The sequence below is a fragment of the Pleuronectes platessa genome, chromosome 17, assembly GCF_947347685.1.
Source record: "Pleuronectes platessa chromosome 17, fPlePla1.1, whole genome shotgun sequence".
NCBI lineage: Eukaryota > Metazoa > Chordata > Actinopteri > Pleuronectiformes > Pleuronectidae > Pleuronectes > Pleuronectes platessa.
Window position 1 is genome coordinate 20,302,746 of NC_070642.1, and position 22,717 is coordinate 20,325,462.

At 44.2% G+C, this 22,717-nt stretch overlaps 4 protein-coding genes across 6 annotated transcripts in view; 3 read left to right on the forward strand and 1 right to left on the reverse strand.

The window, feature by feature from the left end:
* The window catches only part of map3k5 (mitogen-activated protein kinase kinase kinase 5), a 51,062-nt gene extending 46,607 nt beyond the window's left edge, over positions 1-4,455 (forward strand). The window contains exons 24-30 of the mRNA XM_053444903.1: positions 31-216; positions 1,378-1,483; positions 1,896-2,139; positions 2,229-2,341; positions 2,443-2,558; positions 2,978-3,054; positions 4,243-4,455. Of these exons, the coding sequence (XP_053300878.1) occupies positions 31-216; positions 1,378-1,483; positions 1,896-2,139; positions 2,229-2,341; positions 2,443-2,558; positions 2,978-3,054; positions 4,243-4,303 (903 nt within the window). The 3' untranslated portion in view covers positions 4,304-4,455. The remainder of the gene's footprint in view (positions 1-30; positions 217-1,377; positions 1,484-1,895; positions 2,140-2,228; positions 2,342-2,442; positions 2,559-2,977; positions 3,055-4,242) is intronic.
* Positions 4,456-6,068: 1,613 nt separating this feature from the next.
* On the forward strand, positions 6,069-11,505 carry lrp11 (low density lipoprotein receptor-related protein 11). Its single transcript, XM_053444779.1, has 10 exons — positions 6,069-6,097; positions 6,445-6,974; positions 7,675-7,832; positions 8,696-8,837; positions 8,919-9,044; positions 9,179-9,385; positions 10,584-10,751; positions 10,836-10,892; positions 10,983-11,075; positions 11,158-11,505. Exons 1-10 carry the CDS (start codon positions 6,069-6,071, stop codon positions 11,310-11,312), a joined length of 1,665 nt encoding a protein of 554 aa, XP_053300754.1. The 3' UTR covers positions 11,313-11,505.
* Positions 11,506-12,391: 886 nt separating this feature from the next.
* On the reverse strand, positions 12,392-17,948 carry pcmt (protein-L-isoaspartate (D-aspartate) O-methyltransferase). Of its 3 annotated transcripts, none has more exons than XR_008342219.1 (8): positions 17,803-17,948; positions 15,000-15,104; positions 14,877-14,908; positions 14,603-14,707; positions 14,309-14,429; positions 14,140-14,225; positions 13,795-14,026; positions 12,392-13,334 (listed from the first exon to the last, which is right to left on the reverse strand). XR_008342219.1 is itself a non-coding variant. In XM_053445731.1 (8 exons), exons 1-8 carry the CDS (start codon positions 17,855-17,857, stop codon positions 13,329-13,331), a joined length of 636 nt encoding a protein of 211 aa, XP_053301706.1. In that variant the 5' UTR covers positions 17,858-17,948; the 3' UTR covers positions 12,392-13,328. The 3 variants fall into 3 exon arrangements, 2 of the variants coding, with proteins under 2 accessions (XP_053301706.1, XP_053301705.1); XM_053445731.1 differs by having other exon boundaries at positions 13,901-14,026; XM_053445730.1 differs by having other exon boundaries at positions 13,857-14,026.
* Positions 17,949-18,477: 529 nt separating this feature from the next.
* nup43 (nucleoporin 43) lies at positions 18,478-22,405 on the forward strand. Its single transcript, XM_053445291.1, has 8 exons — positions 18,478-19,173; positions 19,759-19,881; positions 20,088-20,165; positions 20,603-20,765; positions 20,864-20,999; positions 21,085-21,236; positions 21,332-21,448; positions 21,905-22,405. The coding sequence occupies exons 1-8, from the start codon at positions 18,826-18,828 to the stop codon at positions 22,132-22,134; spliced, it is 1,347 nt and encodes a 448-aa protein (XP_053301266.1). The 5' UTR covers positions 18,478-18,825; the 3' UTR covers positions 22,135-22,405.
* The last annotated feature ends 312 nt before the right edge of the window (positions 22,406-22,717 follow it).

The window sequence follows — 22,717 nt, forward strand, 5'->3', positions numbered from 1 at the left end:
TCATCTTCCTCTCCTCTTCCTCACCTCCAGGGCTCCGAGGAGATGAAGCTGAAGCCGCAGCACATCTCCACCCTCGTGGTCAGCCTGGCCGACTTCGTCCGCATGGCCGACAGGAAGATCATCGCCAACACGCTGTCGCAGCTCAAGCTGGAGCTGGACTTCGACAGCACCGCCATCAGTCAGCTGCAGGTGGTGCTGTTCGGGTTCCAGGACGCTGTGAGTATCACCTGAGGGTCAAATTCAATCTCACATCTCATCCCACGGTGAATTATTAATAAAGAAGTTATGAATCAAAGAGATATCCTGTGGCTCTGCTGCAGAGGATCACATTCAAAACGGTCTCTGACCCAAATCGTAGCTTCGAGGCTCCAGAGCTTGTTTGTTCCTTCTCGTCTTATATTATCTTGTAGATTTTGATTTCTAAAAAGTCTCCTCATAGGTTTGCTCTTCCTGTGTCTGTAGGCGGAGGTTCTCTTAGTCACTGCATGAACCTCTGATCACTTCAGTGCAGCTCCTGTCATTTCACAGAGCTGCAGAACAGAGCTGCTGCCATGTTGCTTCTTCTCCTCCGGCGCAGAGATCACACGGATAAATGTGAAAACACTGTTAACCTTTAAGTGAGCAAAACAAAAGGCCGATCTGTCGGGAATAATTGCACGTTAACGTTAAAGGGCGGTTTATCCTCGTCCCCTCAGAAACAGGGTGATGAGGAAAAAAAAGAGCAGAGGAGCAAGTGGTTGTTTTTGTGTCAGGGAGAGCTATTGCATAATCCTGCAAGAGCACGAGGCTCTGATGCCCCCTGTTGGTCATCAGAGGGAACAGTTTAAGAAGGTTTGTAGTTCAGATGTGAGGGAAAGATCTTAAAACATCAGGAAATATAATATGGTTTTATATAGATCCCTTCACTGCATACGATAATTAGATATAGAAACAATAAAATATATTCTAAATTACAGGAAATAATGTTTTAACCATCTCAATATTAATAATTCTAAAGAAAACTAAAAACGGCACAGTCTAAATACATACAAATAAAATGTACCAATGATTAAAAATTAGGTAATATAATAATAATCACCCGCCTGTCGCCCAAATTTCAGCTGGGATTTGGCTGCAGCTCCCCCGCAACTAATCAAAAGAATAAGCTGTTTAGATGATGGATGAGTAATAATTATAATAAACTCTATTTTTAGAGAACTTTTCAAAATACAAAATGCTTTACAATGGAAACAAAAAAACAAAACAGACTAGTCATAATTTCAACAATTTCAAAATGGGGTGGTGGCAGACATATCAACAGTATGTGAAAAATGAAATAAGGGAAATTAAAAAGAAATAATATCACTTACTTTCTGTTTCTCATTTGCTCATGTCCAGGTGAACAAAGTGCTGAGGAACCACAACATCAAGCCTCACTGGATGTTCGCTCTGGACAACATCATCCGTAAAGCCGTGCAGACGGCCATCACCATCCTGGTGCCAGGTATCAACATTGCATCAATAACCTTTTTTTAAAACTGTGATTATTAATCTAATGTGTCGACCCAATCGATCCAGTAATGGCTCAGTCAATAACATGTAAGACAAAAGTAAAAATAACCAGTAGAAGTATAAAGACGATTTATTTACTTGTTTATCTGACAAACGTCCAAAACCCAGATTTCCTTTTACAAAAATACAAAACAGAAATAGCTAAATGTTAGAAAAACTAATAATTGTCAAATAATACTAATACCTTTACAATTCATCTAGTTGCTTTTGATCAATTAATAAACTTTATCTTATGCAGCATCAGAATTTATGCCACTTTCCATAGAACATGTTTCCTCACGTGTGAAATACAAAGTGCATCGTCCTCGTCCCACTGATGGTTAATCCCTGAGCGGTGTGTGCAGAGCTGCGGCCTCACTTCAGTCTGGCCTCGGAGAGCGACCCGGCCGATCAGGACGACGTGGACGACGACCCCGAGCAGGAGAGAAGCTCCGCCCACCACAGCCGAGCGCCGACCATCGCCGCTCACGACGACACGGTGGCCACGTCGGGGGTCAGCACGCTCAGCTCCACCGTGTCACACGAGTCCCACCACGCCCAGCGCTCTGTGAGCATGGAGCTGGGCAGGATGAAGCTGGAGACCAACAGGTAGACGCCACCGCCGTTAAAACACACAAACCAGTAGACACGTTGTTCTTTATTCATCTGATCCTGTTGTGTTTCCTGTTTGACTCCAGGCTGCTGGAACAGCTGCTGGAGAGGGAGCAGGAGTACCAGTCCATCCTGCAGCAGGTGCTGGAGGAGAGAGAGCAGGAGATCAGACTACTGAGGCTGCGGTCGGAGCCCACAGGTCTGATTCCCCTTCGTTCTGCACCACTGCTCCTGCAGCCACTGCTCTTCTTCTTGGTGCAAATGTTCAGTTCACTAAAGAAGTTTGTTCTTCTCTGGCAGACGTCTTCACGTCGTCCTCTGAAGAGAAGACGAGTCAACCTGCGGAGACACGAGAAGACTTGGAGCTGAGCGGCTGGCTGAGGCTTTACGGTGCCGACCAGGACGCCATAGAAAAGGTGAGTCCCTGTGTTTGACTAATGTGACGTCCTGTTACTCACGCTCTTTAATAAGATCCTTCATTAGTCCCACAGTGGGGGAATTAGCCGTTACAGCAGCAAAGAGGAAAAGTCAAAATATAAATCATCAAGTTACAACACCTTCAGGGAAATATAAAAGATATAAATGGAATAGAAGTATTATACACAGTATAAACAGAATATATATATACCATGTGAGAATAAATACAGTGACACCGATTGCTCATTAGCCGTTGAATTGTACAGAGAGAAATTGGTATTACTCATTTAAGAGATCAATAATCAAGCCTCAATAATGAGTCACTTTGGCCATTTTTTCATGAGTCTCATTTTCTAATTTATTATTATTTATTTGTTTGTACACGGCCTGATATTTCCCCCCCCTTGTGCTCCCTCAGGTCCTGAAGGAGGAGTACACGCTGAACAACATCCTCCACGATGTGACGAGAGAAGATCTGAAGAGTTTAAGACTGAGGTACCGTCACATTTTGAATTCTGTTTTCAGCACTAAGCTGCAAAAAGAATAATTCTCTAACAATTTACACAATAAATGAAGGAAACTTACTGGTGCACGGCCGCATGGTCTCAAACAAACACACAGAGCTGGAAACACTCACACCTTAAAGAACCTCCCCCTTTAAGACTCCTCCCCTCACACAGACAAACCCCTCCTCCTCCCTGACGTCACGATGGCCCTTCATCCGGCTTGATTTGCATTTTATGTAAAAACAACTACATCTTTATAAGCCACATATTTGGTTGTATTTGTGTTTTCTTTCTATTTATAGTAATTTAGAATAACGTTTGAGGTTGACCATCAAGCCTCAGTTACATTTCATTGTCATCAGAGTTTGATGACAACCACATCTTAGTAATAGTTTTAAATAAAGTATCAGCATCTGCCCTTAAAAAATAAGACTAACAAACAAACAAACAAGTACACAAACAGACCAAAAAACTACAAACAAACTGACCAACTAACAAACTAAAAAACTAACAAACTAACAAACAAACAAACCAACTAACTAATAAACTACAAACAAACTAACTAATAAACTACATACAAACAGACCAATAAACTACAAACCAACTAACAAACCAACTAACAAACCAACTAACAAACTAACAAACTAATAAACTAACAAACTAACAAACTAACTAAGTAACAAACTAATAAACTAATAAACTAATAAACTAACAAACTAACAAACTTACAAACTACAAACAGACCAATAAACTACAAACAAACAGACCAACTAACAAACTAACAAACTAATAAACTAATAAACTATCAAACTTACAAACTACAAACTAACAAACTCACAAACTAACAAACTAACAAACTAAAAACAAACTAAATAACTAACAAACTAACAAACTAACAAACTAAAAACAAACTAACTAACTAACAAACTAACAAACTAAAAACAAACTAACTAACTAACTAACTAAAAACAAACTAACTAACTAACAAACTAACAAACAGGGGTAAAAAGACGTATCATTTCCTCTGTGTCAGGATTTATCAGCATGAAACTCATACGCAGCTAAACAAACTTGATTAGTTGTATGTTTTTGTTTTGTCGGCTGTGTGTTACTTTCTGTCATGTTGTATAATATACAACCTAACGTTGTCACTGTGTGTGTTTGTGTGTCCTGTCAGAGGTGGGATCCTGTGTAAACTATGGAAGGCCATCACAGACTACAGGCAGCAGCCGACCTGAGGCCTTCAGAGAGACCCCACCCGCCCAGAGAAGCCTGGAGATGAATCAAACGCTCAGTATTCTCTTCTTTACCTCAGTATTTATAAGAGCGACCCGTCCAGGGGCAGCGCCGGTGATCACCGGGTCCGCGGAGGAACAAACACTACCCCCCCCCCCCCCCCCCCCCCCCCCCAGAGCGGCGAGGGCCTGCTGTTTTATAAATTCCTGAGACGAGGATTTTGGATACGAGGTCATTTTGAGAAGTGCCACTGGTTTTTCTTACACGTGCGTTAAACCAGCGCTTTGTGGGAAAAATCCACCATTAAAACCTTAAAACAACATTTCCTTTGTCTTTAAAGAGGTTTACAGAACTGACCAACACAAGCCTGAGATACAAAATACTGCGTTCAAAACCATCTGTACTCGTGTTTCTGTCATCTTATCACTACTTTATTTAAGTGGATTCTTTAATTTAATTGTTATGGTTATTTGAAGGATGTCAGTGCATGCCCTGTTTTTTCTGTTTTTTACTGTTCAGCGACTTATTTAATTAGTTTTTTCACATTTCTTTTTTATATTACGAATCTCCATTTTTTATTATTTTTCAGAAACGTGTAAATATTGTGTTAAAAAAAATTCTATGTGAATCACATTTGTGTACTTTAAAAAGCAGATATATTGATAAACTAGCCTAGTTGAATCTCCATGTGGGACCAGACCCGAGTCTAAGATGAACACGTGAAAAGTAAACGGGACGTTGTTGTGTTTTCTTGTATCACAAATCCTAGGAGATGATGTTTGTGTAGTAATTAATGTTACGTCACATCATCTGCTCTCTTTCTGTTGTTGTACACTGACAAACGTGCTCGTGTGATACGACTTCTGTCACGTTCATGTTGTGATGAAAATATGAAATGGAAGAACCTTGACTTTTTATGCTATTTTAAAACATGATGTCAGAAACGGGGGGGGGGGGGGGGGGGGGGGGACTAACCACGAGCTGTGTTTCCATTTGTGTTTGAATGAATCGAGATGTTTGTGTCATAATGTTGAATAAAACTTTTCATCTTGAAACTGTGAAACGAGTTGAAAATGTGATTGAAAGTCGACGTTATCGCAGATTTTTTTCTATTTGAAAGAAGAAGCTGCAAAAAAAGGTTTTGCGGTTGTTGACATTGTGAACTGGTTTGTCAGGTTCAGGTCTTCTGTTGTGTTTATTCATCCCAGTGATGAATACCAGCCTCCGCCCTCACCAGGACAACAAGGAATATTATTAAATAAGTGTTAATTATAATAAAATAAGTGTTTTATGTGGGTATAACCAGGTGAACATGATCATTATATTCTTGTGTTTCAACAACAAACAAGTTAGGACAAAACATTTAAGGTAATATGATTTTATCATTTTTTAATTAAAACTTAAACACGACTTAAAACGCTGATTAGATACAAATATAAAAGAAAGGACAAATCCGCTCTTTTATAAATGATTTTGTACTTTAACTTTTTTTTTATTTACTTATTTATTTATTTGAGAGGGGGTTGGGTTGTAATGCAAATTAAAATGTAAAATAAATGAGAATTCAACTGTGTTATGAATGTTTTAAGACGAGAATGACATGGTTTGTTATCATGTTATTATTCTCTTGTGTGTTTGTGTGTGTGTGTGGGGGGGGGACTGTTTGGTCCCCAGATTTTATCGAGACGCTCCTGATAACACAACAATAATAAAACAATAAAGTACACTACATAAAACCTATAGAGATGTTTTGTTGACATTGTGAACATGTGTCAGGTTCAGGTGTTCCACTTCCGGTCTGCTGTGTGTGTGTGCGTATTCATCACAGTGACGTCAGCCCTCCCCCCCACCTCACCATGACAACCCTGAGGAGGAAGAACCTCCATCTTCTCCTGGAGCTCGTGTTGACATGAGCTGCTTCGTGGGGCCGCAGCGGATCATCCTTGGATGGAGGCAGGTTCCTCTCCCTCTCCGGTCCGAGGTGTGAGGCTCAGCGGCGGTTTCTCCTCCTGAACAACAACATGGCTCCTCTGCAGCATCCTCCTCCTCCTCCTCCTCCTCCCTCTCCTCCTCCTCCTCCGCGGCTGCTCCTGCTGCTGCTCGCCTCCGCCCTGCTCCTCTCCTCCGTGCCGCTCACCGACAGCCGCTCCTCGCCCATCGCCGACCTCAAGTCGAAGATCTCCGGCGTGGAGGAGCTGCTGGAGGAGTTCCGCAAGCAGCTGCAGCAGCAGGACCGCGCGGCCGACGGGGGCGACTCGTGCGCGGGCGACTTCAGCGCCGTCGGGGAGCGCATCATCCGCACCAAGGCCTCCATCGAGCAGGGGGCCACGTTCCTGCTGGCCCCGGAGCGGGTGCTCACCTGGAGGGACTGCCTGCACTCCTGCTGCTCGCAGCCGCACTGCACCGTGGCGGTGGTGCAGGCGGAGCCGCGGCAGCCCGGAGACAGTCTGAGCTGCTACCTGTTCAACTGCACCTACCGGGGGAGAAGCGTGTGCTCCTTCGCCCCGCAGCCGGGATTCAGCACGTACACCAGGGGCCACAACGCCACCAGCGCCCCGGGACACCTCCCTGCCTCGGCCGGGGGAGCAGCCGCGGGATCAGCCGGGAGGCCCGGGGAGGGACCGGCCGAGGAGGACGAGGCACCAGGTGGGGAGGTGGTGGTGGAGATCCGGGGTTAGCGCTTCAGCTTCATGATCATAACACAGTGATTAGTTATTGATCATCTTCTTATCCCACCACTGCAGCGTCACTGGGAACCATTGAATTTAAACCAAATGAAAAGAGCTCAATTTAAAAAATTCAATTTATTCAATATACATAATAAACTGTATATTGTATAGAAATATGTCTGTATGTGATCATTTTATTGTAGATGTTTTCTAGTTCAAGTATTAAATAACCAGGTTAACATACTTGTTATTTACTTGTTCTTCATTATAACGAACTTAACAACAAATCAGTTTAAGATCTGTTCTAGTTTTATACTGGGCAAAAAGTAGAGGTCATTTAGTTTCAGTATATTTTCTATTTTATTTCATTAATATAGATTTAATATGTGAAGCCTTAAAGAGAAGTTCTACTACTTCTACACCTTTCTATCAGTTGTCCACGTCATCTTCAGCCACTTCAACGTGCGGCTGCTCTAGATAAACGATAAAGTGAGTTAATCATTTGCCTTTTAAACCCTGTCAGCTTTTAATAAGTTAGATCAGGACAGTGAGACCAGCAGCAGGTGTTTGAAATCTGATCTGTTAAGTTCCATCCAAACAAGTGGACATTACAGTGCATTTACAGAAATCACCACCAAAAAATCTGACAGTTAATTGATTTGTTGATTGGTAGTAGACTAATTGGCGTGTGTCTCTGTCTGCAGATGTGGACGAGCCCCCCCGCAGCGACGCTGGGCAGGACGTGGTGATCCAGCTGCCCACGGACTGGGCCGTCCTGGACGGGCGGGACAGCGTGGACGACCGCGGCATCAACCACTACGAGTGGACCCTGGTCAAAGGAGACACAGGCATCGACATGAAGGTCAGTGTTTAGTCTGTAGACAAATAAAAGACCGACAGGCGCTGGGATCAGATGATTCTAACTCTTGTATTCACAGTAGATGAATAGTCTCGGGCATCGGAGTCACATTGCAGCTGTGTTTGCAGTCGTTGAGTCAACAGGGCGACTTGTGTTCAGCTGTTTCAACACAGATAAGACATGATTGGGTCTAAAGCTGATCTGAGGACACAGCAGAAATGATGGAGCCCGGTTTCTGCACCAAGCAAAACAACGTCCGACTTTTCATATATTATATTTTTCGTTGATTTGTCACGTTCAAATTCTCAATTAATGGATTTTGATTGAGTTTTTAAATGTGGATTAATAAGGGGGGCAGGTTGGTATGAGCTCAGCTGATGTTCAGAACATTTATGATGTGAGGAGAACTTCCACTCTCAGTAGGGGGCGCTCACGAGGTAGTCCAGAACATAGATATATATATAAAGGCTAGATGTCTCGGCCAACGCAGTCGAACGTCTGCACATGGTGGTACCTACTTTTTAAATAACCATAACTTGCTAAATTTTCAACCGATTTTTAAACAGTTTGGTTTGTTATAAACGTCAGAGATGTAGTTATGACACTGAGTACTTGTGAATAATAATGTTATCTTAAAAAAAGTAGAATAATCCTCTAAAATAGGTACATTTCCATTTACAAATATACATCATGAATTATTTAATTTAATTTGAATTTCTCGTCCGCAACGCACTATTTATGGTCCAGAATCTATGGCGCTGCAGCCCTAAGATGAAAAGATTCGAATGTAAATCTGGTACATTTGATGGCAACATGACAGGGCTGCCACTCATCCTTTGATCTTTCTTGCACGTGTGTGTGTTAAGGCCACGCACCCGGGGCTCCTGAAGGTCAGCGGCCTGCAGGAGGGCGTGTACGCCTTCCAGATGACGGTCAGCGACAACTCGGGTCAGAAGAGCTCCGACAACGTCTCGGTCACTGTGCTGGCGCCCAAACACCAAGCAGAAGGTGACAGGTCACATTCGTCTGTGTTTGTGATGCCGAGGTTTTGTGTGCGAACGGTGCAGTTACAGTTTTGTGTGTCCACAGTGTGCACTGGTCACTGTTCAAACTACCAGTTCAGGTGCGATGACGGCTGCTGTATAGACATCACCTACGCCTGCGATGGGAAGCAACACTGTCCAGATCGGTCAGATGAAGACTTCTGCCCAAACTGTGAGAAACTTTGCATAATCAGAAATACATGTTGTTGTTTGTAGTGATGGGAGAACAGTCTTTTATAATCTCTTGTGTGTTATGTTTGAATGGTTCAAGAATAAAGACCTCTCCATCATTTGTTTTGTCTTCAGTTGACAGCAGCAGGAAGACGGTGAGCCACCCTGTGGACCTGCCCTCCCCGCGTGGGGGTTCTGGAGCCCGGACGGAGGAGGCTGAGTCTGGGTCCAGGCTCCAGGACGGGCCCAGGGACCACCAGGAGAACATCGTGTCCACTGGGGACAGAACCAAGACCGGGCCTGCTCAAAGTCCCGGTCAGCAGAGGAGTTCAGTCACTCAAGGTAAGATTCTGTTTAAAGCTCTTAATTCATTTCAAATAACAGCAATCATACACTGTATATAAAGATGGATAAAAGGATAAAAAGGAAAAACTTCTATAAACATATTTGACGTATTCTTTGTTCCTCCGTGTGCCATCCACTAACATGGAGGAGGCAGTGTTACTGACCAGCCCCTGAGCGATAAACAAAGATGAGTTTTAAATGAATCCACCAGCTTTTCCTTTTACATCAGCTTCTGTTGTTCAAATGTCCTCGACGCTGTGATTCTCCCTCTCTGCGTCGTTAGTGCAGCGTCCCTTTGGAAAGAGGCAGAGTGGGTTTTAGTGGGTTTTAGTGTGTGTCTGGATTTGGAAGCAGATGGAGCCCTGCAGGCAGACGCTGAGTCACAGCACGGAGCTGGAAATGTAAGCTGGGAAAAAAAACAGCTCGGTGCTGGAACAAAGCTCCTCTGTCCCGTCCGCCACCTGATCCCGGAATCAGAGAGCGACCTGAAGGGCATCGCCCCCCCCCCCCCCCCCCCCCCCCCCCCCCCCCCTCTGCTGTTTTACCACAGGTATCATATGAGGCAGGTGTTTTCTCAGGAGTCTTAGATGAGAAATCACAGCTGAGATGAAGGAGAAGACGTGAAAGAGAAAAGCATCATTAATATCATTGATAGGAAATCCTCTCTTTCAACGAATCCATTTCTGAGTCGATAAGACGTCAGGAAGTTGATTGTGTCTGTCACAGTCGCCCAAAGCCTGTGATGACACCCTCATATTTCTCTTTTATGGTTCAACCTGCAGCACAACAACAAAACTTTTTTCATTTTCAATCAAATCAAACAGAGAAAAACGTTTGAGAAGCTGCAAACTCTGAATCTTTATTGTTTCTGGTTCATAAATCATTTAAAAACATAAAGAGAAGATAGAATTCAAACCCTAACCACTACCAGTAACACTCTACCATTCACGCAGTACTATCATTCAATCACAGTCTTAAGTAACAGCCATTAGGGGCAATTTAGTGTGACTGGAGGAGACGGGGGATCGAACCATCGACCTTCAGGTGAGTGCAGGACCGGCTCTAACCTTCAGGGTGGTCGTGGTGTGGATTCCAAACCTCCTGCACTAAAGAGAAAGGGAAGCGTAGAACCGGGGTCACGGTGTGTTATCTGGTGAAACCTCACTCTGTTTTCTCTGAATCCTGTTTCCTGCAGATCCCTGCGCTGCCGCCCCGGTGGTGGGACCCTGTAAAGGCAGCTTCCCTCGCTGGTACTACGACCACAACGCCGGCGAGTGCAAACACTTCCTGTACGGAGGCTGCCAGGGCAACCACAACAACTTCCTGCAGGAAGCAGACTGCATCAGTGAATGTATACAGAAGAGTGAGTATTAGGGTTTTGTGTCCTTTTGTAACTGCAACAGAAAAACTACCATACTTTTAACAAATAATGGAAAATGTGTTTCAGGTCCAGTTTTCAAACCTGCAACCGTGGCTCCTCCCATCACCAAACCGACAGAGATAGGTCTGTTTATTATTATTATTATTATAAAGAATGACATACGAGTCAGCTGACTGCTTCATGCACTGAGGTGTATTTGTGTTTTTGTCACAGCTGCACCTAAAGTCTCCCAGAGCCAATCAGAGAGCGACGTCCCCATCTCCAAACCCTTTCCAGCGATGGGAGGACATCCTGTCCCGGAGTCAGGTGACACCCCGACGTCCCATTACCTGTCCCGCTCTGGTTCCTTTAATGGTTTCATGTGTAACGACTCTGTTTCCTCCTCCAGGCGCCATCCTGCCTCTGGCTCTCGGGCTCCTCATCACTGCTCTGCTGCTGCTCATGATCGGCTGCCGCCTCAAACTCGTTCGCCACAAGCTGAAGAAAACCCGGCCCCTGACCACCGAGGAGTCGGATTACCTCATCAACGGCATGTACCTGTAGCCAGAACCCGGGGGGGCAGCGAGTATTAAGAGCTGACGAATTAGAAAATCACGAAGAGCTGATGCCAGGACTTTTTCAAATGTGCACTCCCGACTCTCTGGTGTCATGAACGTTTCCCTGCATTTGAACGACTGGACCTGCTGCTGCTGTCAGAACCGATGACACAGAGAGTTCACACTGCTGCTTAATCCACGATGAGTGAGAAGGGAACTCTGTAGAACGCTTACCTCTATATATAAACATATGATTGGATTACCCCCTTTATTGAAATGATACCCAATCCACAAATGAGTTATTTTAATATTTTAAAATCTGTAGATGTGACCTGGGGACAGAAGTGTTAATCCTCTGGAGTGCCTGATGTTGGAGTTATTATTTAAATATCCCAGACCAGTAGTAAACATAGTGATTTGTGTCCAGTCCCTCTCTGGCCTGGATCTGTTACACACGTCTTCATCAAGCAAACATGTCTGTGTGGAGTCTGTGACTGTCTATCCATGTGTTTCCTCTAAGTGCTGTCCTACATGTCAGATATTAAAGTTTATTATATATATCCAACAATATTGCTGTGGTGTGCTGATAATGATTTATACAAATACAAATAATGAGCCTGCATTTTAAAGATGTTTTAAACAACTATTGAGCTGAATACTAGTTTCTTTTACTTAGAATATTTTCCAAACCTCAGTGAGACTTTAGGTTGCAGCCAGACATGTACATTAACAATGTCCAGATGGTAGCTCGCCCCCTGGTGGCTGCCTCTAAACCGTACCTCCTCCATGGAAGCAGGTGGGACATGGACCAAATTAAAAAGTCAATGTACACGAGAATTTCCCCCTAAATTATGGTTTCTGTCATAGTTCTTATCCATCTGGTGTTTGTTCAAGTCTTCATGTTTCTGATAAATTGGTTTTTATTTGACCCTATTAAAAAAAAGGGTGTGAAACATCATGATTGACAGCTGTTACTGACACGCAATTGGTCGAGAGCCTATATCGGTGAAACAGCTCAACAAAACCATCTCTGTTGCACGACATTTTTTGTACATGAGAAACACACAAAAGATTTAATAACCAAAGTCAGACATAAAACATCTCTTTATTTTCATATGCCATTCCATGAACTGTGAAAGCCAAGTATCACCCAAAATGAAATGTGCTTTTTTTTATCTATTTTTTTTTTAAATTCCATGTAGGATTTTTTATTTTTCCTTTTCTTTCTCTCAAGAGAACACACATTCATTTGCTTTATATTGTTGGAGAACGTTTTGGCAAAGCAGTGACGAAGCCGTTTTAGTGTCGGTCACCAGAAGAACCTGCAGGAAAATGGTTAATGGCAGAAAAGCAGCACATCACCGAGTGGAAAGCGCAGCCCCTGGATGTGCACGTGAGTCAGTGTTGTTAGCGCCGCTCGCTCTGGAGTCAGGCTCGGTATGATCCACTGCGTAGCTTGCTCTATGACCTAAAGAGTGCTGCACATCAAACAGGATAAAGTGGGTTACATCAGCTGTTGTGTTGCCTTTGTGTGTGTGTGTGAGATCCTAATACTGCTGGCAGGGGAAGAGAGCACACACACTGTAGCTAGTGAAATTATCTAAAAGTCTCCGGCTGTCCTCCTCCTCCTCCGTACCTCCCACATTCAGCTTTGACGCTGCTGAAATGTAAAACTGTAAAACTGTCTTGACTGCATTTTTTTAACGATGCAGAAAACCAAAAATTAAATCCAGCAGTTAAAAACAAAACAAAACCCTCTGAAAAAAAGATGCGCGCACTCGTAAAACAAACGCAAAACGCTCTCTCCCTTTTATTTCTGTGCCGAGCTTGAAGCAGTCCTTCTCCCCAGCCGTCCCAGGGCTGTCACCGGTGTGGTACTGGCTGTTCCGTTGTTAGATGTACAAACAAAAAAAGAGCCTGTTTTTGTTATGCTTGCAACATGACGAGGGCGGTTCGACCCCATCCAAGTCTTCTCCGGGTTCAAACTTCAAGGTGGAAAACGGCCGGTCTTCCTCTTCAAAGTTCATCCCTGTGAGAAACACAAGGCGGACGTTAGAGAGGAAACACAAACGAGCGGCTCGTGAGCAACACAAACCGGGAGCTCCTCGTGCAAACAATTGGGAGTTAGAATCACATGCACCATATTAAGATTGGTTGTCACAATAAAATCCAAACATCTACAATTAGATTCTTCTACATCTCACAGAGTCGATGATTCAGTCTTATTAGAATCCAGATGAAGAAGTCATGCTCTGAAAAACCAAGCATATAACCTCACACGTCACACTAATTAGTTAAGTGTTTAATTTTTTGGCTCCAAAAATAACTATAAGCTCAGATTTCACTCGTCAGGCAGGTTTTTACAAACCAATTTAGTGTTAAAATGGAGGAAACGTGCAGGTGTGGTATGGAGGAAGCAAAAAATGTCGACAAGCAGCAAAACGCAGCCCCTCGCGATCCATCGCCTGCTCCGAGCCACACCAGTTCACCTTTGCCACTGTGAGGAGCAGAGAAGGGGGGAGGAGGGGAGGGAGTAGGAAGTCACTTCCACCTGGACCACTGCTTGTCTTTGTCTGTTAAAGGCACATAAATCACCCCCATCAAGGGCTTCATTTTGGTGCTGCCGTCCTCCATCTTGTCGTACTGCTCCAGCATCTGGTTTCCTCCCGCCGGGCCCACGGGGAGAATCAGCCGACCGCCGGGCTTCAGCTGGTCCAGAAGCTGGGAGAGGAGGGAGGGGTAAGAGCGTGAGGAAACAAATGTCCAGGATGGATTACAATGACATATATATTCATTCCCCGTTTAGAGGAAATTGGGAACTCTGTGAGACTCACAGCTTGAGGGACGCTGGGGGCTGCAGCTCCGACATGAATGGCATCATAAGGCGCCTCGTCCTCGTAGCCCAGTCTCCCATCTCCCACTGAAACACACAGGATGTCAAGTAAAGGCTACAGGTGAGCTTCCTCATCACGAAACACATATGGAAACACATTCCCGAGTTACCTGTGAGCGTCACTCGGCCCGATGTCAACAAACTGGGGTCATCTTTGTTCACATTGTTTACAGAATCCTCTACCAGCTCTTTGATGTGATCGATTCCTATAACTTTCCCTTTAGGGCCTACCTGTAAAGAGAGGAGGGGGGGAGGAGGGGGAGATGAGGCTCACTTCATATACACAAAAGGATTTCACTTCATCTGATTTCACACCGACTGGTTGTCCAGCTTATTAAATGATAACATGTAGGAAGCCACCATGGAGAAGTTGTGTGCGTTTACCCGTCATGTGTGTGGCTCACCATTCGTGCAAAGCAGACGGACAGGATCCCGCTGCCGGAGCCCACGTCCAGAGCCTTGGCCCCGTCGTACAGCTGGTCGTGTAGAAGCTCCAGGGCGTAGGCGTGCTGGGGGGGGGGGGGGCACAGTGATGACAAGGTACAGGCCAATCAGGATGAAAATAACTGATAAACATGGAAACTTGTCTCTAAGTGTGCATTCAAATCGATAAAACTGCCTGGTTGTGTTTGGCTTCAGTTTGAAACCTTTCAAAATAAAAAAAGAGGATTCTCTTACCATATGTGGGGCGCTGATGGTTGCTTGAAAACCTTTTGGTTAAAAGAAAGGCAGAGATTTGGTCACCTCATCCCTCAGACGTCAGACTGTCTGAATATAGGAGTGTGTTACGAGGGTGTGTACCTATTGACTGCGGCGAGTCCATGAAGGGATTACACCTGGAGAAGTGGGATCGGTCTGTGGCCAGCATGACTTCATAGACCTTGTCGGATTTGATAATGCCATTTTCTGTGGAGGAAAGAGAGAAAGTTTGTCTCACTCTAGGTTATGGACAAATACAAACACCAGGAGGAAACGTATGACACAACCTTGAAGCAGGAGCAGACATTACTAATACTGTGTCAACCTTCACCTGTCATTGATAAAACCAAATCCATGAGCAGGACTTCTTATCAGACCCTGACCCATATGGATTACTAGAGGCCGATAGCTATATTAGGGGATATATTAAATCAGAATTATGATAAATATACGCAAAAAATTCCTTCATCAACCTCCCATGACACAACGTTTTAATTGAGGCTCAGTAATTTACATTTTAACTAGAAACTTTAGTAGAAAACTATAAATGAAAAAACACAAATAGAGCTGAAAGCTTTTCACTAGATCAGCCCTAAATAGAAAAATTTGCCATGTATGAAAAATACAATGTCAGAGATAATGCAGGATGAAAGCGTGGAGACTTTTTAGTGATAAAACTTTTCTGCAGAGTCACATTCGCATATGTGACAAACCCTTAGAGACAACTCATGGGGGGGGGAATAAACTCCCTATAAAAGTACTGGTCTTCAGATTAATCCCTTTGAACAGGTTCCTGTAGCAGCTGGTGCCAAAGGCAGGAGTCGCCAACGACAGCCGGCGCCGCTCTCTCATTACCGACTCCCCTCACAGCTATCAACTGCTTTTGGATTCATTGCAAATCCACCAGATGGACGCTTACTACTGATTTATGAAATTAAAACTACACACATCGGCCATTTTCGAGCCATTTCTTTATTCCATCCACAATTATTCTCAGGATTCTAAATTGCCTGGGAAATTCAAAACCAACTCTGACCTCGTTCGAGGCTTTAAACCCACACACGCAATTCAAAAGACGCATTTAAATCTTCCTCTGACACATAACTGAGGTGCAGCACTTTAAACAGTCATGAGGCATTAGAACAAATGCAACTGGGTGAACTGCAACCGCCTGAACAGAGCAGTCCTGAGCAGTGTGATCAGGAGGCTCGACACAAAGTGGTGAATTAGCATGCATCCTGTGTGTGACCTGCATGAATCCAGCTTGTGCTCATTCTGGGTTAAATTTAAGCCACTAAATGGGTCAGTGTCCAGTCCAGGGTTTAATCAGGAGGAGAGTGAAATCCAAAATAATGACCACATCATTTAAATTTGACAAGCGTCTATACCACAGCACAGAAAGAAAACGTGATCTTGTGCTAATGATGGATTTATTGCACCGAAGCTGCTTTCAGACATGCACTGAACTCTACAGCTCCTCCACATCTTCCACAGAGGAGGTGCATGTGTGAAAGCAAATGTCCGAGTGAGAAGCTCCGCAGTTTTTGCTGACTTTCTCCACCTGACCTCCGGGTGTAAAGTCCGTGGAAATCCAGGTGAGGTCGATGTGAGAACACAGCAGGGACTGAAACCCTGTGAGATGATGACGCTTCTATCACGTGTCTAGAGAGTTTGTGGTTATGAGGGCTGGCGACGAAGTCCGGCTGCTGTAAACACGATCACGTGATCTCCGCAGCGGAGTTAATACGTCACTTACTCTGCCTCTGTCTGCTGCACCCGGCTGCTCCACCTCTCTCTCTCTGAATAATGCGGAGGATTTGATGCTGTTGTGTGAACCTGTCTGTGCAGAGAACCTCCCTGTGCTGCGTTGGGCATGTGTAACCCCAGACTGCGGGTGAAGTCCGGAGCCTATCCCCTGTGTCTGAGGGTGGAGGGATGGGACATGGGCCAAGGAGGAACCCATTTAACTTTGATGCAGATGCTAGAATGTAGTCTTTAACGTGCAGGATAAATATGGCTGAATACACGAGTTATGATTTTGATTAAGGAGCAAATACAGAAAGACGAGTCACACATTCACAAGGCTTGCAGCTTCAAAGTCTGCTGCAGAGCTGGACTGAGCAGAATATAAATAGCATCGGGTGGATATCTAATATTAAAGTCATCAGATGTGATGACAGTGCACATCACATTGCTCAGTGTAAGTCAAACCTTCAGGTGCAGATCAGAGGCTGCTGCACTTCGCCCCAGTGCCCACACGATGTTGTAATGTCTGGGCTGCAGGATGAACCTAGTGGCACTGGTGGCACCCATGGCACCTGATCCCAGCGGGGTGCCCCACCCTCACTGCCCCCTCTAGAAGAACCCTCACCCCGCCTGAACACACAAGCAGCAGCCGCAGGGACACAGCGGGGTGTCTTTCACAGTCATCCGCTAAATGAAGGTTCAGCAGCGGCAGCAGATGTCAGCGTCGTTCAGGTGGAGGTGAATGGTGCAGGGTGGAGTGTGGGCAGGGCAGCTAGCAGCGCGGGCTAACGCTAGCTACAGTGAAGCCAGTCTATGAGTGACGCACATAGAGCTAGCACGCTAAGCTAACCCTGCAAAACATATGCAAAAATATCCTGCGACCACAAACAATATTTTAAAAAAAGTGTGTTTTTGTTTTATTTCAGCAGCGACGCGGAGACATGTGCTCCACGGGGTGAGCATGCTTCGGGGAAGGGGAGGAGAGAGAGGCAGCGCTGGGTCAACAACAACTTGACCACACGGCTAGCTAGTTAGCCTGCTAGGTGGCTAGGTGGCTAGGTCCCTCCCCCGTGCTGCGCTGACAACCTCAACCCGCCAAATGAAGGGTTTTACCGGGCGAGCAGTGCGTGGAGGTGCCGCCGCTGTGCAAACTACTCACTGCGGAGGTTGTTGACGAGCTCCGCGTGGCTGGCTCCCCCAGATTTCCAGGCCATCGTGAAGCAGACCTTGCGGAGGAAGTAGACGGCAGCTGTCAGTGCCGCGCCTGCGCCGAACGTTTTACCAAGGAAGCCCAGAACTTCCAGAGGAGCCGGCGCAGCGTCACCGGGCATCCGGACCCCGTCTCACTGCGGGGCGGCCCGCACGCAGCACGGGGCGGGGCACGTGGAGCTCAGCGCGGTGCACTGCGGGGGCATCGAACCCTGAATACAAGTTTACATCAGATCTGGATAATAACACACAGAATAAAACACAATCCACTCGGAGTCCTGCAGATCTGCAGCCGCTCTATGGACTCAGGCCGCTAGGGGGCGTGAGAGACATGTTGTAGTGGAAACACACGTTTCTCTTTATTTTGATGGATGGATGGAAAGAGTGAGAAAGTGAGATAGATTAAAAGATGAGTAGATGGATAGATACAGAGAGAGAGAAAGAGAGAGAGAGATAGGTATGGATAGATAGATAGAGAGATAGATAGATAGATAGATAGATAGATAGATAGATAGATAGAGAGGGGTAGGGATGGATGGGTGGATTGATGGAGAAGGAGAGAGAGAGATGATAGATAGATAGATAAATAGATTGATAGAGAGAGAGAGAGAGAGAGAGAGTTAAATATATGGATGTACTTTATTGATCCTAAATTGGTAAATGATTGTTACAACAGCATGTGTAGCAGCAATAAAACAGTTACGAAGAATTAAAATAGCTCAAAATAGAATGAAATAAAACATAAAATGTAATAAAACTATACATACTCCCTGGGTCAATGATACACAATAAAGCACTAGAATACACACTAAAGTACTACAATATAATATAACAAAGAATCAGCCTATAAACAAGAGACTAAATACAAGCGATGACAAAACTATGAACAAGAGACACGTGTGAAAAGTTGCAGTAGTAGTTTGAATTTTAAGACACTTTTTTAACTGTTTTGAAATGTGCTTATTTTATTATTATGATTGTTAAACTGTATATTTCTACATGCATTACTATCCCACAGTCTCAACCATTCACACCAGCTGGTGGCGCTCATTCTCATTGCTGTCAGAGTGTTTTGACCCCTCTGAGCCACCGTACTCAGTGGAAGGCGGCGGGCGCGTACAGTTCGGTTTGGCTCGTGAATGCTAAGCTAACCCCGGCTAACGTGTTTTGCCTTAAAGCGTTCGAGACCGTCTCTGCTTCGATGGAGAACGTAAACGCCAAGTACGTGTCCCAGAAAGTGAGCCGGACCAGATGGAAGCCCGTGTCCGTGTCCACGCTGCAGCAGCCGGACGTGTTCGCGGCCGGTTCGTGGGACAACGAGGTCGGCAAGTTGATATTTATACTGAACTTCACACCAGGCGTCATAGAGAATACACTCGAATCAGTTTCATTTTGTAAAGTAGTCTGGTTCCTTGGATCAGATTGGGCCGATCTCGACTTTAGGCCCGTTGTTTTTCATAAAGTCTCAATTCGGCTTCAATCTGCTGCACGAACAAGTGTTTATTTATTGTTAATACGAGTCATAAAGATAAGCTCATAAATACATTGAGAGAAAGCAGAATACTTCATAAATCTTAACTGTGGTGAAAGCTGTCTTTATGAGTTATTTGTATGTAATGTGTATATTCTATATTTGTATTATTGATATGGATTTACTGCTTATTCTCTTATCCTGTGGCAGCATCTAACTTCAGTCATTCGTGTATAAACTCTTTCAACATCTACCACACAAGCCTCTGTTTACTTTACATTGATGTATATACAAGTATTTATATGTGGGTAAAAGTGTGTTTTGTATATGTTAAGAGTCTATGTGGGCACATATTTGTTTTTATAATTGTTTTAATAGAGGTAAACAAGCTCTGCTGCTGTATTAAAACATCAATTCCTGTGAATGTGTCTGCAGGACAACAAGATTTCCATCTGGTCCATCGGGAGCAATGGAAGTTCAGACATGGACGATGGATTTGAAGGAGATCCTCAACTGTTGTGTGAACACAAGCACGATGGAGATGTTCTCGACCTTCAGGTGAGTCTCTTAGTGCAGGAGTTCTTAAACTTTTCACCTCCCCTGGAGTTGGTTGAAGGTTAAATGTTAAATGTCACAGTGTTGGACAAAGAAAAATCACAAGTGTGTTGTCATGTTTATGTTTTGTATCTATTATCCAATTGTTAGATTATATTTGATTTCTGGAATTCATCTTGTGCCTTCATACAACCTTTCATATTTTACAGTTTCTGGACCAAGACAGAATCGTCACGGCATCTTCAACTGGAGCAGTCAGCATCTACCGCCACCACCAAAACAGTCAGGTACACGTTATACTAATAACTTTATAATAATAATAACTTTATTTTACTACCACACGGTCCAGAAGGAGTCTGACAGATGTAGCCATTACCTACAGACCCTGGACAATAATGTGATAGCATTCAGTTCTATTTGATGCTTCTTGTGGAATATCTGCTTTTCAAAATAAGGGCGTACAATATAAAAAAAAAAACATGTTGCAAAAAAGACGATCAAACAGTGAAGTTAAACCCAGAGTAGAGCAACATTTGACCTGAATCTTATCCCATGAGGGTCAACTAGGGGTCAGTTCTTCTTCCTGCATTTGGAAATAGCTTCACAAATATGTTTCAGTTCAGGGAAAGAACTGTAGACAAACTTCTCAACAGGAAACCCTGTATGACATAGTTGTGTTTTGATACAACGTCTCATCTCATCTCTCTCTCTCTCTTGTTTGCAGACAATATCACTGGCTCAGCACTGGGCGAGGGCGCATCGTTACCCCTGTGATAACGCCCCCTGCACCGGTGTCGTGTGCAGCAGCCCCGAGATCGTTACGGTCGGAGAAGACGGCAGGATCATCGTCTTCAGAGCCGACCAGGAAGCAGTGATCCGAGTCATAGGTGAGACTAAGTTAAAGCTGCAACATTTCACGATAAAATGTGATGACTAATGTTTCTTGGGACTCACATGGTTCATTGGACTATTTCATCACTGCCAGAGAACGCCGACAGCAGCACGATCCATGCGGTGACTTATCTGAGGACCACAGAGATTTTGACGGTGAACTCGATCGGCCAACTCAAGCTGTGGGATTTCAGACAACAAAGCAACTCGCCCTCCCAGATCCTCTCCCTGTAAGATCTCCACAGGCATCATTTAAAAAGATTTTCCTCTTTCCTTTTCAATATAAGCAAAACTGACAAGTTGTTATCCTCTCAGCTCCGGGGATAGAGTTCCTCTGCACTGTGTGGACAGACATCCGAACCAGCAGCACATCGTAGCCACAGGAGGCCAGGACGGCATGCTCTGTGTCTGGGACGTGAGACAAAGCAGCGCTCCCTTCTCACTCATGGAGGCGCACTCTGCTGAGAGTAAGACTTAAACTTACAAGTTCATTCTGATCTTTTAAGCAATAACTGCTGCTTTTTTTTTTTACGTAAACGTTTTTCTGTGGTTCTCTATCCAGTGTGGGAGGTCCACTTCCACCCGACCAACCCAGACCATCTGTTCACCTGTTCAGAGGACGGCTCGCTGCTACACTGGGAAACATCCTCACAGTCAGACATGCCCTCCTTCCTACAAGGTAAGACTACATATGTCACATGGTTCCTTCTCATCTGAGTGCACAGGGAGATGACAAACACTTTTTTACAAAGAAAAAACTGCTCTGTGCTGCCGATAAATTGGTATTTCTGCCACAATCCAGAGTATTTCCATAAGACTTGTTGTAAACCGTGACTTTTGGTTTCCAAAATCTAAACCATTCACCAAATGTTATCAGCACATCACATGATTGAGGTGTCGTTACAATTATACGCGAAAGTTCAATCCTACGTTAGCAACTTATCTTTCTGCCTTAGAAAGAGGATATTTGTATATTTCATGTATTAGACATAAACCCTCAGCTTTTATTTATTGGTCAGCTGAGATCAAAATAACCAAGCATATCGACAATCCAAGGAATCTATACACCAACATAATAATGGCACAGAAATCCCAATAAACTCAAATGCAATATGCTTCATTGTGGTTTTCCCAGGCGGCAGGAACACCAGCATGATGTCTCGCAGTGCGATGGCTCCAGCCGGAGGGAACCAGTCCCTCGTCAACGCCTGGCTGAGCGGAGACTCCAGTAAAGGACGCCTGGAGACGACCCACATGCTGCCCAGCCAGACGCTGTCGGTCAACAGCCTGGACGTACTCGGACAGTGTCTCGTCTGCGGGACTGACGGAGAGGCCATTTTTGTCAACAGGCAGATCCCAGTTTAAAGTGCACATGAGAAAAATATATTTATTTGCAGCCAGTTTCGGTCCCAGCTGAGGTTTTACTTTCTGCTTTGATCAGATATCAAAACAAATGTTCACAAGTGTGTTTGTGATATTGTGGCTTTACTTGTGTGTTTTGCTGATGCATTGATGAATCATTATGAATTCATTGTTTTTGTAAATCGTTCCAAGCAGAGTATTTGAGTTCAGCTGAACTTTTTGTATGTATGTTGTCGTTAAAACACTTTTGGAAATAAACCAATAAAATAATAAATGATGTTTTCAAAGTTTATACACAAAAGGTTAAAATGAACTCTGCTGCTGTTTATTAAATATAATTCTACTTTACAGCTCAGATTAGTTTTGTTCACTGATCTCAGGTGAAGGATGAGGAAGCTGCATCCGGGGAACTTGAATGAAGCTTCACCCAGAAAATACCTCTGCTACTGTTTCCTGTATTGCTTTTAAAATTAAAAGCTCAAATATAACATTAACGATTTAGATTATTTCTGAGGGACAAACTATTGCAAAAAACATTTCCTTATATATTTTTTAAGTATTAAGTGTAGATTGCCGTTCAAACCAA

Excerpts from the sequence above, each read along its gene's own strand:
- pcmt (XM_053445730.1), bottom strand. The coding sequence starts at position 17,857 with ATGGCCTGGAAATCTGGGGGAGCCAGCCACGCGGAGCTCGTCAACAAC. Across the intron at positions 15,105-17,802 it reads GCTCGTCAACAACCTCCGCA|AAAATGGCATTATCAAATCC; the intron begins GTGAGTAGTTTG and ends TTTCCTCCACAG. Across the intron at positions 14,430-14,602 it reads CCGTCTGCTTTGCACGAATG|GTAGGCCCTAAAGGGAAAGT; the intron begins GTGAGCCACACA and ends CTCTCTTTACAG.
- nup43 (XM_053445291.1), top strand. The coding sequence starts at position 18,826 with ATGATTGTTAAACTGTATATTTCTACATGCATTACTATCCCACAGTCT. Across the intron at positions 20,766-20,863 it reads AGCAGTGATCCGAGTCATAG|AGAACGCCGACAGCAGCACG; the intron begins GTGAGACTAAGT and ends CATCACTGCCAG. Across the intron at positions 21,237-21,331 it reads GGAGGCGCACTCTGCTGAGA|TGTGGGAGGTCCACTTCCAC; the intron begins GTAAGACTTAAA and ends TTCTCTATCCAG.
- lrp11 (XM_053444779.1), top strand. The coding sequence starts at position 6,069 with ATGTGTCAGGTTCAGGTGTTCCACTTCCG. Across the intron at positions 7,833-8,695 it reads ACACAGGCATCGACATGAAG|GCCACGCACCCGGGGCTCCT; the intron begins GTCAGTGTTTAG and ends GTGTGTGTTAAG. Across the intron at positions 10,752-10,835 it reads CAGTGAATGTATACAGAAGA|GTCCAGTTTTCAAACCTGCA; the intron begins GTGAGTATTAGG and ends AATGTGTTTCAG.